This window comes from Ceratotherium simum, chromosome 29 (genome assembly GCF_057802395.1).
Source record: "Ceratotherium simum simum isolate JZ-2026a chromosome 29, ASM5780239v1, whole genome shotgun sequence".
NCBI lineage: Eukaryota > Metazoa > Chordata > Mammalia > Perissodactyla > Rhinocerotidae > Ceratotherium > Ceratotherium simum.
The window spans coordinates 4422368-4435317 of record NC_141928.1 but is presented as its reverse complement, the minus strand read 5'-3'; the positions used below and the strand labels follow the sequence as shown (position 1 = coordinate 4435317).

The 12950-nt window shown below is 56.7% G+C and overlaps 1 protein-coding gene across 5 annotated transcripts; it reads right to left on the bottom strand.

The window, feature by feature from the left end:
• Positions 1–1215: 1215 nt before the first annotated feature.
• Positions 1216–11016, bottom strand: LOC101395909 (globoside alpha-1,3-N-acetylgalactosaminyltransferase 1 (FORS blood group)). Of its 5 annotated transcripts, XM_087418854.1 has the most exons (9): positions 10840–11011; positions 10457–10539; positions 9656–9835; positions 9089–9154; positions 4601–4651; positions 4484–4519; positions 3735–3869; positions 2211–2611; positions 1216–2043 (listed from the first exon to the last, which is right to left on the bottom strand). In XM_087418854.1, exons 3-9 carry the CDS (start codon positions 9724–9726, stop codon positions 2036–2038), a joined length of 768 nt encoding a protein of 255 aa, XP_087274980.1. In that variant the 5' UTR covers positions 9727–9835; positions 10457–10539; positions 10840–11011; the 3' UTR covers positions 1216–2035. The 5 variants fall into 5 exon arrangements, with proteins under 5 accessions (XP_087274980.1, XP_087274978.1, XP_087274979.1 ...); XM_087418852.1 differs by having other exon boundaries at positions 1216–2611; positions 10840–11014; XM_087418855.1 differs by lacking the exon at positions 1216–2043 and having other exon boundaries at positions 2174–2513; positions 10840–11014.
• Between the last annotated feature and the right edge of the window lie 1934 nt (positions 11017–12950).

The following is a 12950-nucleotide window of genomic DNA, read 5'->3' as shown; positions in this document are numbered from 1 at the left end:
CTCTGCAATTTAGAAAACTTCAGAGCCCCTACACTGATCTGCCGCGGCAAGACTGGTGCGCAGAGCTCAGATCTGAGCCCATCAGACTGGGCTGAGGGCGGCCGGGGCTGTCTCTGGGCACTCCCACCTCGTGTCTGAGGGCCACGCCCTGGGATGGGGACCAGGGTCAGCCATATTCCCCAGGTCGGGGCACACTTGGGAAGGCTCATCAGTTGGGTCAAGGAGAGGGTGGGCCCAGAACTGGGCTGGGAGTGAGGTGGGGGCTCCCTTCTTTCCTACAAGACTGATGGTGCCCAGGCCTTGGGGCCACCTCCTCCCGAGGCCTTCCCCGGTCTCCGCATCAAGCCTCGCCCTGCTCCAACCTGGAAGCTCCTTGAAGGCAGGGCCTGCTCCTTCAACACAGCCCTGTCTCACAGACCCCTCCCTGCCCTGGTAAGGTGCTGGGGACATGGGGCCATGGGTCCACCCTTGCCCCTCAGTCCGGGAAGCACCCCAGGGCCTCTCCCTGACTTGTCCTCTCCAGCCCAGGCTGTCTCCTCACACTGGTGACTGTCTGCCCACATTCTCGTGATCTGTGCCTGCTCCCGCAGGCCAAACCACAGGTTGCAGGAAGAGTGGCCTCAGGGCTGGCCCCTAGCTTTGCTAGGGGTGGCCAGGTGCCCCTCCTGATATAGCCAGAGTACACCTCTCCCTGTTCTCCACCTCCCACTTCCGTGGCAAAGATGCTGCCGCCCCCCAGGGGAGTGGACACCAGGCCACCAAGCCCTGAACCCATCCCCCACCCCAGGCAGGCAGAACCACCGTGGGGCTCTGAAGTGCCTCCGGGGCCATGCTGGTGAGGCTGCCCTCGTGGTCCTCTAATCCTGGGCCTGCACCATGCCCGCCAGTGTCTTCACAAGGCTGAGGCTGACCCTGGACACAGGAGGGCCGGCAGACATCTGTTAGGCGCTCAGGGACTCAGAGCCCACAGGGTATCCGGCTGATGGGCTCTGCTCCCCGGGACTCAGCTGGGCGCACGGCACGTCCAACAGCCCGCTTCCACGGCACCCAGTCTCCAGAAGTGGAATGAAATCCTGTCTGTCACAGCAGCCAGCTTTAGCCCAGGTTTTCTGGAAAGTTGTCCCCTCTGTGTCCTACCGCCCCTCCATGAGTTGACTGTATTTGAAATCCAAGCTGCCTGTCTCCCCAATGGCTGGCAGCACAGACACTGGGAGATGCAGGGAGAAAACCCTGGCTAGGGCCTAGCACGTGCCACCTTTATTGGAAACCGCCCCAACCCTCTGACAAAGGAGGCGGCTAGTGCCCGGGAGCGTGGTCCTCTGTGGGGTGCAGGCTGGACTTGAAACCAGAGAGAGCCTAGAGCGGGTCCATTTCAAAGGCTCGCTCCAGGGTCCTGAGTGAGGCATTGGCTCCATGTGGCTGGGGGACGTCACAGCACCCGGGAGCCCCACAGCCGGGGAAAAGGGGGCCGGGATGCCTTTCATACCTAGATGTCAGAAGTGCAAGTTTAAGGACAAGAGGTGACAAAAGGGGCAGAGGTGGACTTTCAGGCACTGAGTAGGGCTGACTCCAGGGCCTGCCCCGAAGGCACATCTGCTGGGGAAAGCCTGCCATCTTCAACCTCCAGTCTCCCCTCCTGTCCTACCCTTCTTGGGCCACACTGCTGTGTGACCTCTGTTCTCCTGTGGGCACAGCCCTTTACAGTTTACAATGGCCTTTCCACATCTTTTTTCTGGGTGGATTCTCCTGGCAGACTGCGAGGTAGGCAGGACAGGGCTGGTCTCAGCTAAGGCTTGAGAAGTCAGGCACAGGTGCAAGGTGGCTCCACTGGGGTGAGCTGGGTGCTCCTCCAGGGCGAGCTGGGTGCTCCTCTGGGGCGAGCTGGGTGCAGAGCTGGCCCCATCCATGGCAGCCCTGGCTCTGATGTCACCTCTTCAGCCGGTTGGTGTCTTTGTCCAAAGTAGAAAAGCGGATCAGCTTCAGGATGGCTGGCTGGGGCTTCCTGTCGTCCCAGAGGTACTCTGGGGACAGCACTTTAGAGGGCTTGTGCGAGATGAAGCGGCGGTTCAGGTGGCTCTCCTCCTGCCAGGCTGCCATGATGCCGTTGGCCTTGTCTGCCAGGATGGCCATGTGGCAGCCCCTGGTAAACTCATACACCCTGGCCACCCGCCCCCCAAAGACTGCCCCACCATAATAGAAGTCCCCCTCACCGTCTGCCACGAAGGCGGTGGAAACATGCCTGCGCTCGTAGGGGAACTGCTGGCGGGGGACAGCATAGTAGCGTGGGTGAATGGCAGCCACCAGGTCTCCCAAGGTCTCAGGGCCCCACGGGTTCCGGAACACCATGTCCACATTGACGCAGAAGAGGTAGTCCACTTCCCGGTGCGCCCTCTCGGCAATGTGCTGGCTGATGGTCTCCATCCGGCGCGTGGAGATCTCCTCCCAGCGGGAGTGCCTCTGGATGGGGATGATGCTGAGGAGGCGGCCGGGGGCCAGCGGGACCCGGGGAATGGCTGTGGGATCGTCGGTGAAGACGTAATAGCATACCCGGTAACCATGCATGAAGAACCGCTCAGCCGACTCCAGGAAGTGCTTGACAAAGCGGGTGTACCTGGCAGCAATAACCCCGACATCCACCACAGCCCCAGCAGGGCCACCGCCTGCGTCCCCACCACGTGCTGGCACCATGTGGGGCACAGGGCCTGGGGTGGGCCAGGCTGGGGTCCCCCTCTCAGCTCCTCACCTCCAGCAGTCACTTAGGTCTGACCTCAGGGTCCTCGTCTCAAATCCCCACAATCAAAGTACAAACCTCTTAAGACCGTCGTAAGAATGATACTTAACAATGCTTCTTACATTCACAAACCAAGCTAACTTTTATTGAGAACTTTCTGAGTGCCAGGCAGTGTTCTAAGGGATTCTCATCTCCTTTAGCCTCATAAGCTTGCTGGAAGGCATTACTGTAATCCCCATTTTATAGGCAGAGACACTGAGGCTCAGAGAGAGAAAAGGAACCAAGAAGCAGCTAAGCGGCTCCATCAAAGGAAGGTGGGCTGTGTGGGTGCTAGGGGCACAGGGTGGGAGGAGACTATGTGCCCTACCCTCCACGCCACAGCTGATTGGACCAGGGGGTCATCTGGCCCCAAGTGGGCCATCCATCATCTGGCTAGCACTTTACGCCTGGGGCCCCATCATGGTCCCTCTCAGGAGTCCCGTGAAGGGACCCAGAGGGAAGCTGCCAGGTGGTGGCTCCTAAAGCAAAGGCCGGGTGGGCTACAGGAGGGTAGAGTAAAACGGGGCGGTCCAGGGAGTGGGCAGACAGAGCGGGGGGAGGAGAGAGGGTACCGAGGGTTAGGGCCACCTCTGCCTGGGTTTCTTGACCTGCTGGTGTCCTGACCATGGACCCCCATTTATGTGAGGTGGTCTGGGGTTCCATCCCTTCATACCCGCCTGGACTGTTCAGGGGGAGCAGAGAGGGGTGAGAGGCAAAGGGGCCTCCTGACAAAGGCTCCTGCTCTCCCCTCACCTGGGCTGCCTCCCCTCCCCTTCCATGCCAGGGCCAGACCCCCTTCCTCCAGGAAACCCCTCCCACCATCGCACTCTACTCTCTACCTCCCCACCCACACAGCACCCTGTTCAGGGCCTCCCTCATTCCCAGGCAGGGTCCTGTCTCTCCCCAGACCGTAAGTTCCTGTGGCTCAGAGAGAACCCCCCCTGCCCCACCAGCCACGACTCACTTCCCCACGGCGAACGCTGTGAGCCCGATGGTCAGGTTCAGGGGCTGGTAGATGTGCCGCAGAAGCTCTGGGTTGAAGGTTCCCTCGGAGACGATGGGCGCCAGCCAGGGCGTCAGCGTCAGCAGCTCTGTGCGCCTGGCAGCAGGGGAGGCCATGCGGGCTGGGACCCTCCCCTTGTGAAAGCCTTGGTCTCATCCTGGCCCTGCCTCTCACGCTGTGTGACCCTGGGCAGCTTCGTCCTAGTCTCGGGGCCTCAGTATCCTCATGTGAAAAGTGGAGATATTAACAGTGCCCGACCACGCTGGGAGGACCAGGAGTCAGTGCACATCAAGCGTCTAGAGGATGCCGGCAGTTCAGGTGCCTGCTAAGTGTCTAATGAATGGGGCTACCAGTGTTGTCATTACACTGGACTGAGCACCTACTACACAGGAGGTGCAATGCTGTGCATTTCACAAACACCATCTCACCTGGTCCTCCACCTCCTATGAGGTGGGTACTATTATTATCCATCTGTACAGAAAAAGCTCAGAGTAGTTGGGTAACCTGCCCAAGGTCACACAGCTAGTGACAGATCTGGACTGGAGGCCAGGTCCCTGACTCCCAGTCTGTCTTTCTACCATCCCAGACCTACCTGGACCCCAAGGCCACCTGACACCTCCACCACCCCAATTAATAAATCACAGCTCTGTCCCCGCCACCTACCACCCCAGGTCTCTCCATTCTGCACCCAGGCCCTGACCGACGCCTACCTCTGCTCCAGCAGCTTGGGCTGAGGGTACTGTGACCTGCAACCAAGAAGGGCCAGTGGTGAGGGGTGGCAGCCCCCACCCCCCAGGGCCACAAAGGGGAAATGACAGTCTGCTTACTGTGCCACGGGCTGGAACGGCTTCTCCCCCTTGTACTGCAGCTTCATGTTGCTGGTGGTGGAGGCGAGAAGGAGCCGTTAGTGCTGGGGCGGGGAGCAGAGACACTCAGCACTTGAAGGAGGAAGCTGAGACTAACAAAACACCCCCACGGAGCAGGCACTCCCCCAGGTTCCATGCAGACTCCCTGGAACCTTCCCCACTGCTCTGCCCACTCTGCAGTGGCGGGGCTCCTACAGAAGCGGTCTGTCCAGGGGCACCGAGCAGCAGGGCGGTGATTCCAACGCCATGCTGTTTGTCTCCAAAGCTGAGGCTTTTTCAACCATGTCGTAGGAGCCCGGCATTGGGTGGAAGGTTTGAGAAGCTGCCCAGGCCCGGTGAGCCCAGTTCTGCCGCCTTCTAGCCTGGGGACCGTGGGCGAGTTACTTAACCCGAGCCCACGGTGATGGCTGGTGTAGCGCCCAGGATTCAAACACCACTCAAGGCACTGCTGTGAAGGTATCTTGTAGACGTGATTAGCATCCAGACTAGCTAACTTTATGTGAAGATTATCCAGGCTACTCTAGGTGGGACGACTGCAGTCAGATGAAAGGCCTTACAACCAGAACTGAGGTATCCCCGAAGAAGAAGAGATCCCTCTGGTGGGCAGACTGCAGCATCAGTTCCAGCCCAGGAGTTCCAGCCTGCGTCTCCCGACAGCCTGCCCCACGGATTTCAGACTGGCCCAGCCACCCCCAGAATCTCGTAAGCTGATTCCCTGCAATCTCTCTCTCTCCCTTCCTCCTTCCCTCCCCCCTACTGGTTCTTATTCTTTAGTGGGACCCTGGCTGATACATCCATTTTTTCTCATCTGTAAAATGGGTAATGACCCTTAACCTTTAGAGAATTAACAAGGTACGTGAGTCAGTGGTTCTCGGCCCATGCCCAGCACGGAGCAAATGCTGAGTAAGACCAGGCATCCTGGCCCCTTCTTGGCAGGCAGCCTGTGTGGTCAGCCTTCACTACCTTCAACCAAGGTCACTCCGGGTGGAGAAGGAAGAAGTGGGGCCCTGAGGAAGGAGGTTGCAGGTTTCACAGGGCCTCTGGCTCTGTCACCATCTAACTGGCAGAGAGACCTGAGGTCAGATATTTGACTCCTTGAGGCATTAGTTCCCTCACCCTTAAAATGGGGACAATAAAACCTTCTGCTTAGAGTTGTTCCCCAGGGGGTGGAAATGAGGCCTAGAGAAGGGAAAGTCCTGGGGCCGGCCCCATGGTGTAGCGGTTAAGTGCACATGCTCTGCTGCTGGCGGCCTGTGCCCTGCTGTTCGGATCCTGGGCGTGCAGCGATGCACCGCTTGTCAGGCCATGCTGTGGCGGCGTCCCATATAAAGTGGAGGAAGATGGGCACAGATGTTAGCCTAGGGCCAGTCTTCCTCAGCAAAAAAAGAGGAGGATTGGCATCGGATGTTAACTCAGGGCTGATCTTCTTCACAAAAAAAAAAAAAAAAAAGGAGAAGGGAAAGGCCAGCCCCAGGCCCCCAGGGAGCAGGGTCCGAGCCAGCTCCAGAAGAGGCCGAGGTCGGCTCTGTGAGGCTCAGGCCACCAGAGGACCCGGTGCCTGCCATTCACCGGGAACTTTCAATATGTCGTATACTATGGGACGGCTTCAACCTCCTTGAGGTTTTCCTACCTTTTTTAGTCTATGCCTTTTTTTTTTTTGGTGGTAAAATATACCTAACAAAGATTTACCATTTTAACCATTTTTAAATGTACAGCATTAAGTACATTCACATTGTTGTGCAATCATCACCACCATCCATCTCCAGGACTTTTCATCTTCCCAAACTGAAGGTACTCACTCCCCATTCCCCCTCCCCCAGCACCTGGTAACCATTATTCTACTTCTGCCCGTACCAATTTGGCTATTCTAGAGACCTCATATAAGAGGAACCTATAGTATTTGTCCTTCTGTGATTAGTCTATACTCTTGAATTAACAACTTTTTAAAGTTAATCCATCAAATTGGCCTTCTGCCCTAGTTTCACATGAACAAGCACATTGCAGGTCCCTGTTCAGAAAGTGATGGGACTCTGAGAAGGAGGTCAGAAGTGAAGGAGAAAGGGCCCCAGGACGCTGGCACCAGCGAGCCCAGGGGTCCACACTTCCCTGGCAATTGGCCCCTCCCCTCTCCCTACAAGCCCAGACAAGCTCCAGCTACATCAAAGACTTAGACATAAGAATCCTGAACCCCAGGTGAGCAATAGCCAGAAAAAGGAACTGCACATTTCCAAAGTTCTGAAGATGATAAAACAAAGTAAAGGAGAAATCCAAATGAAAAGAGGGGAAGTTGTGACCACTGAAAACAAACAAAAACCTCCAATTTCAATCTATTAAAAAAATAACTCAGTAGAACCAAGATAGACAAACTGGAAAGAAAAAAAAAAAATGTAGCAAATATGCTCGGTCAAAGGTGATGACTGAGAAATGCAAAGAGGCCAAAGAGAGACGGTGGCGGAGCAGGCGCGTCACGGAAGAGGAAATTCAATTGAGGGGAAGGCGTGGGGGAAGTGAAGGCCTCGGTAGCAATCAAAGAAATTAAATTTAAACCAAGGAGACAGCATCTCCCACCCCGGGAATCAGCAAGGTGGTGTGGTTCTTGTTTCTCATAAGACCCAGTCCTTCCAGCGCTGGCCCAGGTGTGATGCAGCTGCCGGGGCGGGAGGGGTGAGTGTGTGGATGTGAGTGTGCGATGCGCCACGGTCCCTCTGGACAGCAAGCTGATGAGATGGATGAAGAACCTATCCATATCCTCTGGTCCAGGAAGGGAACATTCAAAAGAAAGGATCTTTAAGATGGAAAAAGCTTTATATCCAAAGCTGCTCATTACAAACTAATTTCCAACACTGAGAAATTGGAAACAATCTAAATGCTCCACCGTTCTTGGTGGGAAAGGGGAGGGGTTCAAGAATTATGACCCAACCCCTGAGTGGGGTAAAATAATGGTGACCACCAAGAGTGTGAACACACTGAAGCCAATTCTGGGAAAACAGGATACAAATCGCAAAAACATGATCACAGCTATTTCCAATAGCAAGCAGCCTTTCTGCTTTTAGAACCAAGTAAGTGCACAGTCTGTTCAATTAGAAAATGCAGCCACCAACCAGCTGACAACGAACTCGGGAATCGGGGTATAACTCAGACCAGTGGGACCCAAGAGGGTTTTTTTATTTTGTCTTTTGTTTTACAGCTTCCTAATTTCCTATATTCTGTGTTTATAATAATAAAACACGCCTCATTAATTAGCAGTCTATGATCCAGATTTTAAACTTTCTGTTGTTAGGGCCGTCAAGTCGATTCCAACTCCTAGGTCCCTGTGGACAGCAGAGCAGAACACTGCCTGGTCTTTTTGTGCTATCCTCTCACCTTCTGGTGCTGTATCAGACAATGCTCTGCTGCTCTTCACAGGGTTTGCGTGGCCAATTTTTTCAGAAGTGGGGGGCCAGGTCCTTCTTCCTAGTCTGTCTTATTCTGGAAGCTCTGCTGAAACCTGTCCACCATGGGTGACCCTGCTGGTATTTGAAGTACTGGTGGCATAGCTTTCAGCATCACAGCAACACGCAGCCACCACAGTATGACAAGCAACAGATGGGTGGTGTGGCTCCCTGGCTGGCAAACGAACCTGGGCCATGCGGTAAGAGCGCCAAATCATTTTTTAATTTAATTAATTAATTTATTTATTCCCTCAAAGCCCCAGTAGATAGTTGTATGTCATAGCTGCACATCCTTCTAGTTGCTGTATGTGGGACGCGGCCTCAGCATGGCCGGAGAAGCGGTGCGTCGGTGCGCGCCCGGGATCCAAACCTGGGCCGCCAGCAGCGGAGCGCGCACACTTAACCGCTAAGTCACGGGGCCGGCCCAAGAGCGCCAAATCTTAACAACTAGACCCCCAGGGCTGGGAAACTTGCCTTTAGCTATTATGAAAAACAAAAGACCATGGGGCCAGTTGCCCCCTCGAGACTGTCCCAACCCATTTTTTCACTCCTAACCATCAAAAAGTCAGATTTGTTATGTGGGGAAGACTAGTCGCATGTTCATTTGTTCTTTGAATCCACACAGAACACAAAATTGAGCAGAAAGGTCAAGTCCTAAAAACACTGTTACTGAGCACCTCCTATGGGCCAGGTGTTACCCCAGGTGTTACACTCCATGCTCCAGGTGGTCCGGGGAGGGCACCTCTACCATCCCATTTTACAGATGCAGCAAGTGAGGCTCGGAGCTATGCAACACGCTTAAGGTCAGACTGCAGAGGAAGGCACTGCAAGGACACCAAGGACTGAGGTGGGAAATTTACTCCACATTTGTGACAGCCCATAAATTACCCAAACACTTATCACACTGATCAGAATCACGAGCTTAGGACCTAAGAACCTGAAGTGACATTAAAAACCGCCCATCTCCCCCAGTCCGGGCAGCCCACAGAGCCCCCAATTCTCCCAGCCCCTTACTTACAAGATCTCTGGGCAGGGGAGATAATAGGGGATGTAGGAGACCGGCAGCCAGTTCTCGACATACACCCTGGGAAGGAAAAACACCTGTTGATTCGACTCTGCCCAGAGGATGAAAACCCACATGCTGCACATGAGTGGGAGTGAAGGCCCCCAACAGTGCAGCAGGGGGCCCCCCATCATTCCTTGCAGGACAAAGCCTCCTGGCCTTCGGGCACGCAGCCATTCCCTCCTGGGGCAGGAATGTTCTTGACCCAGGCCCTGCACACAAGCAGGTGACAGGGAGGGGCAGCCCCGGGGGCTTCGCAGAAGGAACACACAGGGTGAATTCTGGAGCACGAACAGGAGTTCCTCACCAACACAGCTAGAAAAATGGCTGAGGCAGAGGAAAGAGCAAGTGCAGAGGCCAGTACAAGGCAAAATTCCGAAGCCAAAACAAGTTCGGTCTACTGAGGTGGGGCTGGGGGACAGGTGTGCCAGGAGAGGTGGGTGGGACCAGGTTTGGGGGTTGAGATGCTGAGAGAGGGAGGAGTCTGGGGTGAGGAGGGAGGGCCCCATGGGGCATGCTCACCACAGAGCGCAGAGGGCAGTGCCCACCAGCAGGCAGAACCCCAGACCCACGGCCAGTCTGTGGCAGCGCATCGCTGGGTGCAGCACCTGAGGCTGGACACCCGCTGAGACTGGGCGTGTCTTGGCGAATCAGCCCTCCTCTCTCAGGGCTCTGAGCCTGTTGTCTCCGGCTGGGGAACACCTGCAAAGGAATTCTCCTTATCCAGGGCACAGTGGCCCCATCCTTGCTGCCCTGCCCTCCCCTGGGTGGCCCCACCAGGGGAATGTGGATCCCTGATGTCTCCTCCTCCTGCTGGACCCCAAGCCCAGCTCTGGGAGGTGGACCCGGGGACAGTGGCTCAGTACCCAGCGGAAGCCTGCAGCTGTGCCTTGGGAGAGGCACTCGGGCCCGGCCGACTGGCCTCCAGCCTTGGCCCTCAGATCTCCCTCCCAACCACCTCTCTGGGCACTGAGCAGAGGGAGGCCCGCATATAGGGACTGGGGCAGCAGCAGCACGAAGGTGGGGCTTGGAAAAGGATTCCCAGGGTCAACAGCGAGGACACCAAAAATCAAGCCTAGAGCCTGCTTGATGTGGTCCCAGCAGAGACCCACCCACCCTGGGCGGGGGCTGCGCAGAGAAGGGCGGCCGTGATTCCCCTGGGGGGAGGGGTGGCAGCAGTGCATTCCTCTGGGGGCCCGTGGGAAGACGCTTCAGCTCTCATTGTCTCGGTAACCTTGGGCAAGTCACTCTCCTCCCCCCCTCCACCACAGATTCAGCGTCCCCCTCGGCTAAGGGGGCTTGGGTCGGGGGCACAATACGCACCGCCCCTGAGGATGATGTGCGGGAAGGGCTGTAAAGCGCTGGGCCAGGTCAGGGTCACAGTGTTCGCGGGACCCCTGGCAGTCCTGCGGGGGTCAGCCCGACGTCAGAGAAAGATCCCAGGGCCAGGGATTTGGGGCTTTGGCCCCTGCTCACCCGGTGGCCTCCGGCAAGCCCGCTCCCTCTCCCTCCCTCTGCGGGCCTCAGTTTCCCCACTCGGGCCACGGGGTCCTGCCAAGCCCCCGTCACGACCGCCGGCTCCGCTAGACCCTGCCTCCCGCGGGGCCCAGGCCACCTGGGCCGCTCCGCCAACGCAGAACCAGGCCCGAGCCCCGTCAGCCCGAGGCCGGGGTCTGCACCCACGAGCCTCGGGCAGAGACGCGCACCTGGACGTCCGCCCGCCAGTGCCGGCTCCGGGGTCTGGGCGCTCCCCCTCCGCCCTGGGTTACGCGGTGGCCTCCGGCAGCTCGCGAAGCCGAGCACACAGTCTCCCGGCTGGGGGAGGGTCAAACGGGCCCGCGAAAAGGAAATGGAGCAGCGCGCCCCGCCCACGGCCGCCGCCCCTCTTATCCGCCCGCTCGCCCCGCCCACGACCGCAGCCCCTCCCACCCGCCCGCTCGCCCCGCCCACGGCCGCAGCTCTTCCTACTCGCCAGCTCGGACACCCGTGCCCCCCCCCAGCCCCTCGCCACAGCCTCTGTCCCCGGGGTCCCAGAGCGCGGGGAGTCTCCTTGGTTCTGTCCACCACCACTCGCCATCTGGGCGACGACCTCGGACGCAGGGGGCCCAGTTCGGGGGCCGGAAGCCCGAGTCCGGGAACTCAGGGCGGGGGTGCGGGCCTGAGAAATCAGAAAAACGATTTTGGGGAAAAACTAATGTTTTTAGAAGGGCATGGAAGCAATCACAGGAAGGAAAGACCAGCTGGACATTGCACTTTCTTTCCGTGTTAGGATCATTCATCCTTTGCTCAGGGCCTCTGAGCCTGGCACAAGTGGCTTCTGAAATCTCCGGCAGCCTCTGTTTCTTCCCCTGTAAAATGAGGTTGGCCATAGTTTCCTCCCCCGTGGCATTGACCCTTGTTCACCCCAGGGACTCCGGGAGCCCCAGAGGGACCCTCTTACATTTCACCAAGGGTAGGCCAAGCACAGGAGGTGGAGGGCCTCGGAGGCCTAGGCATCTGCTTAGGCCCGGTGAGGGAGGGCATACAGAGGGACCAAAAGGAAGAGCTCTAATGGTAAATAAGGAAGTTGTAACAAGAGAGGGCAGGGGAAGTGGTGGGGGGGAACGGATGGACACACCACGACAACTACCATGACTGGACCAGATACAGAGAAAGAGCACGGAAGACAAAACAACAACGGAGGCTCAGAGAGGTCATGGGTTCACTCAGGGTCGCAATGATGCAGCTTGAAGTTGCAAACTCAGATCTGCCTGGTGCCTGGGCACGGCCTCCCAGGTGCTCCGGGGGTGTCGTTGCCTGTGTTGTTGGGGTTTTGCTCGAGGACCACAAGTTCCTGTGAGGCAGGGCCTGTTTCACCGGAGTCTGCGGGTGCCTGGCGCAGGCCCAGGAGCTGGTGAGTGCCGGCTGAAAGGTCATGCTTCGGGTTTTAGCTGCAAACACTGGTTACCTGGGGCCTGATCTGGGACTGACTAGTTTGTTTTCCTTACTCAGTTTAAGTTTGCAAAGTTCCCTGGTGTATCTTCTAGACACTGCTGCCTCCCCGGTGATAAAGAAGTGAGCAATACGGGGCAGACCCAGGACTCTGCTGACTGGCTACAGCCCTGTCTTGGCCCAGCCAGCATTCTCTGTCTCCCCCCTCTCCCCAGCCCCAGGAGAGGACAAATTTGGCCTAAGTACAGCCTCAGGGCTGGCCCTGGAGGAGCGGTGAAAAGGTGAAGGAAGACCAAAGGGACCTCCAGGACTTAAAAACATAACATCCAAAAACTGGGAGGGAAAGGCGGCTGGGAGAAAGCGGGCTGTGCATCTGGACATCTTTCTAATTGGAAAGCGTAGGTGGACTGAACTGGAAACTTAGGCAGGGGCCTCAAGTATTCATGGGAACCAGCAGGAGAATCCGAGAGAACAAAACCAACCACAGCACAGGAGCAGAGGGAGCGGCGGGAGAAATATGTGCCAGCTTACAGTCCCCTCTCTCTCTCTATATATATATATATGTAAACTTTTATGAATTTTTATTAAATATTACTTAAACATCTTTTGAGGAGAAGGAGGACCACGGAGGCTGCACTCCCACTTACTGGCTGTAAGAGATGCTGCCCTACCTGGTCAGCTGTGAGCTCCCAGAGCAGGAATGGTGTCTGGGGTTCACCACAGTTTTCCAGGTGCCTGCACACTGGCACATGCTGAATGCATGAACAAATGAATGAACCCAAGACTTCTTTATGTCCTGGGTTTCTCATCTGTAAAATAACAGCACCTTACACTGATTCATTCATCTATTCATTCAGTAAACACTTAGGAGCCTACTACGTGCCTG